We start from the raw sequence: 5,434 nt of genomic DNA, 5'->3' as shown, positions 1-5,434 counted from the left end.
ATATATATATATATATATATATATATATATATATATATATATTCGTTGTAAGAGAATGAGAAATAATACAACGTTGTTTCTCGAAGCAATCTTAAAGATGATAAGATAATTGCAAACATAATTACTATTTGATATAGCAGGCTTATTACTTTATTATGGACAATTCAAAACTGTAATGTGTACAAGCAATGTCGAAGTGACCATAGTTTTCTACAGATATACCTTTGATTTAATGTATCCTTAGGCTGTATTGAACTCTACAAAACTTAGGGAAAGCGAATTTCATTTTCTTTATGCTAAGTGAAATAGATTTATACAGTTGAATATTGAAGAATAATTTAAAATATTATAAGATTGTTTTATCCTCTCTCATTTCATTACATACAAAAAAAGGGATATTATATCTACAACAACATAGATTATTATTGATAATGCCTTGTATTTCATTATTTTATTAATAAAAAACCAAATTTGCTTTTAAAAAGGACGGATATTTGTAATGAGTATATCTACAGAATACTTGAATGGTGTTAATCATTTTCATACTGCGACAGCATATCGACACAGTAAAATCAGTCGCCGTTAACACTTGCGAAAAATAAAGCATCACACTGTATATACTAATTACTCAATAGTCTTTCACAAACTGTTCGTGATAGTAAGTCACAAATAAAATACTTGTGCAGTACAATGTTGCTGTCAGATGTAAAGATCAACTGCAATTAAACAAAAAGCAAATTTTTTTTTTATTATAACAATATATATTATTTTATACAATATATAATATTGTAATATATAATCACAGGACATAAACTATATTCACAGTTTTGTAACTTACTATACTTTGAAATTGATATTACAAAGATACATCATACAAGATACATCATACATCATACAAGAAGGTGAAAAAATGTGAAACAGAATACATATTTTATAAAAATAATTATATAATATTCTGTCAGAAATTAAGTTAACGACTTGTTTATTTACATTAAACATATACAATGTAGTATATAGCAAATTTTTATGTATATTTTAATAGTAAACACTATCGTGAAATATCAGGGATAATTAATTAAACGTTAATATTAATTATCTACACAACTTATAAATAAAACGATAATCAATCTATGAAAGAGGCGTTAAATAGTTGGGAATGATTTATTGTCGCTCTTATTAATTTTCGTTAAAAATTTTATTATAAAAAGCAAAAGAGGATTTTTCATAGAAACCTCGAACAACAAATTTCGAATAAGTACATTTTGTAAATTGTATTAAGGTGTTGTTACGTATCGTGCTCTCTTAATGAAACATAATTTACGTTCCGAAATGTTAATACTAGAGTCAGTACTACTCGAGTTTACTGAAAATGTGGAATATTTTGCATTATGTTGAAAGAGAATCAGAAAACACAAGCACCATATAATTTTGTGCTGTTACTTACCAGTAAAAAAGTTACGGAGGTGGAGGTAAAGATGCCGGTTCCAAACGGATGGTGTTTCTCTGCGAATTACCGTGACTTTTCTGTCGCGATTCGAGCCACCGCAATAATTCTGGATTTTGAGAGGTATCATTAATGTCACTGCGAGCTTCTAACTGTTGATAATACGCTTCTCGGAGCAATCGAAAGGTTTGTACGTTTTTGTATGGCAACTGTGTCATGGGATCTAAATATTTAGCAGGCAGCCTATAAGAAACAATTAAAGGAAATCTTTATTTACTTAAGGTACAAAGTTGATTTTGGCATAATTTATTATCTATTCAATATTATTTCCTACCTCGTGACTGCGCATAGAGGTTTTAAAGGTGGCCTTTGTTGTGTGGATTTTTTGAATACACTTTGATATGACTGGTCGTTTTCAAAGGTAATAAAGGTGCGCTCGTAAAACGCTCCAGTTTCTTCGCCACGAACATCTTTCTTTTTAGCAGAGGTGGGAACTGTTGCGTCGGCAGGTTTCTCCTTATCATCTGTTTCTATTTTTAACTCTGTTCCACTATTATACATCAAACAAATAAAATGATAATGTTAAGTGTCCAATATTCTTTTACATTTATATGTTACACATATGTAACGAACGTTGTTGTGTTGAAATATATTTACAGAAATAAGAAAATAATATTTCGTTATTTGTGCATAACACAATATTATTGTAAAAAAAAAAGAGAAAATTCATACTATGTGTGTACCTTCCATCTTTCATGACTTCAGAACTTGTACCATTAGAGACTGCATTTGTATTTTTGTCGTCATCACAATCGACATTAATCCTTTCATCCTTATCATCCGTACTTGTCTCAGATAACACCATAACTGGCATAGACAATGATTGATATCTAATCATGGGACCGATATGTGTTTTCCTTACAGTCCTAGTGTTCTTCTTTTCACTTTCTAATTTTTGATATTTTTCTGTAATAGAGAACAAAATTATTGTAGTTATTTCTTAAATAAAAAAGAAGGTACCTAAATAAAAGAAGAAAAGGATATTGGATATGCATTTTTTTTATATATACCTAACGACTTCATATTAACTTCCTCTGTTTGCAATGCTTCTTCTAGTAATTCCTCTTGCGTTGGTTTCCACACATCATACCTCACAACCTTTATCTTCCGTTTTTGATCTTCATTTCTTTCACGTAAGCGTTTTTGTGTAGCTGCTGACTTTGCAGCAGTAGATCGACGTATCGACTTTCTTTCTACATAGAATATCACAATGTATATAACCACACTGTGAATATAAATATTCATTCTATAATGTATTGTATATTACCTATACTATCGATAAAAGTTTTAGTTTGTTTCGGCTGTTTTATTTTCTTTTCCTTTGGTGTTGATGAAATATGTGATGATGCAGCTTTAGGTTCTTTATAAGCTTTCGTTACCAGTCTGCGTTTCTTTTTTGGCCCTTCTTGCTCAGTATCAGAAACTGGCTCATCATTCTCATCGATGCTAAAATCAGAGTCTACCTCATCTTCTCCTTCATCTTCTTCCCTGAAATTAAAGAAATTTTATACAATCTGTCATAAGTTATCATTATATAGATATCATATATATAATAACATGTAATCATGATCTTGTTCCACTTCATCGAAGCCACCATATGTAGTTTTATAAAACTCATCTTCCTCCTCTTCATTTAATAATCTTGCCATTTTACTTCCAGCATTTGACCGTCTTTCTCTTGTTGCAGCCATTGTTCACAGAATCTTTTGATCTCACTCTCAGTAGAAGTATGGATACGTATGGATACGTTATCTAATTTTGTTAAACTTGAAATTCAAGAAGAAGAATAACAAACATTATAAATATTATATCATGTTATCTTCATTCTTGGTAAAACATTCCACTTATATATTTTATAAACATAAGTTCTTAGGCTATGATATTGTTATAGTATCTCTAAACACATAAATTAGTAAATATATAAGTTAGTAAAGTTATTACAATATTTAAACAAAAATTTAGATTTAGGTTAAGATATTGCTATAGAACCTACTTCTATTTTGAATGCTGTTTTATAAATTATACTATTTGTACGATTTTAACAGATACACTATCACATATTAAGTTCACAAATTATTGTATTTTACACATGAATTAGTTTGACACTGTTATAAAGTGATCATAAATATCTCCTATCGTAGCTAACTGCATTATCGCAGTATGGTATACCGCACAGCCCCAGCATTCAGGAAATATGAGATATTTTCCTGCCATCTTACGACGTCCGAAGAAACGACTATTGCAAAATTTTCGTCAATAATGAATAAGCAGGCAGTAGTGTCGTGATAAGAGATAAGGGCAGAATGTATGTTATGCAAGAGAAATATATATTTTTTGTTATTACTTAAAATTACATTCTCTAATTTATGTACATTTCTAACACAACAGTATCAAAATTATATTTAATGATTAAGAGAAAGAAAATAAGAACTCAATAACAAGGATATCAATTAAATAATAGGAAAAAGGGCTAATTCGAGTTCAAGCACAGGATTAATAGTGCTATGTATCATATTGGTAAAACCTTCCTTGTGTTAGGAAATAGAGCAATATTTATTGAACATAAATACTCAATATAAATAATCAAACGTTTTGGCTCAATCATGAACCCTCTTCAGTGATATAAAAAAAAAACTTAAAGTTTACAAAACAAACGCATTACAAGTAAAAGAATTAATTTAAAGACCTTAATAAAATGAATGTTATTCGCAGTATTATAGCTGACAAGACTGTTACCCCACTACTATTAAAAAGTTCAAATTAATACTAGGAAGTAGCCATAACTATAAAAAAAACCATAAAATAAAAATAGGTAAGATTAAAATATAATAAATAATTAAAACGGTCAATATAAATTACCTTTGTTGAGCTCAGCAAAAAGTGAAACGATGACATGGCCACGTCTAAGTAAAAGAGATAATAACAGACTTATATACACGAGCATTAACATTGCGGCGACGACTCTTGGAAGAGAAAGAAACAAAATTTTATTTTCATAATAAGCCACAGTAGCTGTTGCCCAAATATTCTATGTTCTTTTGAGAGTTAAGTCCATGCTTTTAAAATTTAATGTATATTATTTCTGATATCAGGCGTTTCAAGCAAATAACGTTCCTCATGCAAAACTTTGGCTTGATCCCAATTGAAATCATGGTTTTTCTTCAAACGGTGTTCTTGTATGGCCATTAACTCAACTGTAGAACTCCTTGGTATTTTCCTATGCTCAGCAATGCGCGTAGAGAGTCTTCTACTGGTTTGACCAACATACAACGCCTCACAACTACTGCATTGCAATTTATACACAACGTTATTATGGAAACCAGGAGGCAACCTGTTTTTCCATAATAACCTGGTTTCTATAATAACATTGTGTATAAATTGCAATGCAGTAGTTGCGTCGTATGTTCGTCAAACTAGTAGAAGACTCTCTACGTGCATTGCTGAGCATAGGAGAATACTAAGGAGTTCTACAGTTAACGGCCATACAAGAACACCGTTTGAGGAAAAACCATGATTTCAATTGGGATCAAGCCAAAGTTTTGCATGAAGAACGTTATTACTTGAAACGCCTGATATCAGAAATGATTTACATTAAATTTCAAAAGCATGGACTTAACTCTCAAAAGGAATATTTGGACAACAGCTACTGCGGTTTATTATGAAAATAAAACTTTGTTTCCTTCTCTTCCAAGAGTCGTCACCGCAATGTTAATGCTCGTATATATAAATCTGTTATTATCTCTTTTACTTAGACGTGGCGATGTCATCGTTGACAGGATCGTTTCACTTTTTGCTGAGCTCAACAAAGGTAATTTATATTGACCGTTTTAATTATTTATTATATTTTAATCTTACCTATTTTTATTTTATGGTTTTTTTATAGTTATAACAGCTACTTCCTAGTATTAATTTGAATTTCTTAATATTAGT

The 5,434-nt window shown here is 30.1% G+C and overlaps 2 protein-coding genes across 6 annotated transcripts in view; one reads left to right on the top strand and one right to left on the bottom strand.

The window, feature by feature from the left end:
• Positions 1-127: 127 nt before the first annotated feature.
• LOC116847861 (vacuolar protein sorting-associated protein 72 homolog) lies at positions 128-4,511 on the bottom strand. Of its 3 annotated transcripts, none has more exons than XM_032823335.1 (8): positions 3,498-3,678; positions 3,062-3,270; positions 2,772-2,992; positions 2,515-2,697; positions 2,188-2,410; positions 1,779-1,994; positions 1,445-1,687; positions 128-716 (listed from the first exon to the last, which is right to left on the bottom strand). In XM_032823335.1, the coding sequence occupies exons 2-7, from the start codon at positions 3,193-3,195 to the stop codon at positions 1,456-1,458; spliced, it is 1,209 nt and encodes a 402-aa protein (XP_032679226.1). In that variant the 5' UTR covers positions 3,196-3,270; positions 3,498-3,678; the 3' UTR covers positions 128-716; positions 1,445-1,455. The 3 variants fall into 3 exon arrangements, with proteins under 3 accessions (XP_032679226.1, XP_032679223.1, XP_032679225.1); XM_032823332.1 differs by having other exon boundaries at positions 135-1,363; positions 3,498-3,677; XM_032823334.1 differs by lacking the exons at positions 128-716; positions 3,498-3,678 and adding an exon at positions 4,364-4,511 and having other exon boundaries at positions 1,456-1,687.
• Positions 3,692-5,434, top strand: part of LOC116847862 (beta-ureidopropionase) — a 7,122-nt gene continuing 5,379 nt past the window's right edge. Inside the window, exon 1 of one of the 3 annotated variants that reach the window (XM_032823338.1) lies at positions 3,692-3,809. The gene's annotated coding sequence lies outside the window, so the exon portion shown is untranslated. Of the gene's footprint in view, positions 3,810-5,227; positions 5,313-5,434 lie in introns of those variants that run through there. The other 2 variants (XM_032823337.1, XM_032823336.1) reach the window with 2 other exon arrangements.

The sequence above is a fragment of the Odontomachus brunneus genome, unplaced genomic scaffold (genome assembly GCF_010583005.1).
Source record: "Odontomachus brunneus isolate Ranch 3 - 2012 unplaced genomic scaffold, Obru_v1 Obru_scaffold_084, whole genome shotgun sequence".
Classification (NCBI taxonomy): Eukaryota; Metazoa; Arthropoda; class Insecta; order Hymenoptera; family Formicidae; genus Odontomachus; species Odontomachus brunneus.
The sequence above is the reverse complement of the archived record's forward strand: the minus strand, read 5'-3'. Positions and strand labels throughout refer to the sequence as shown.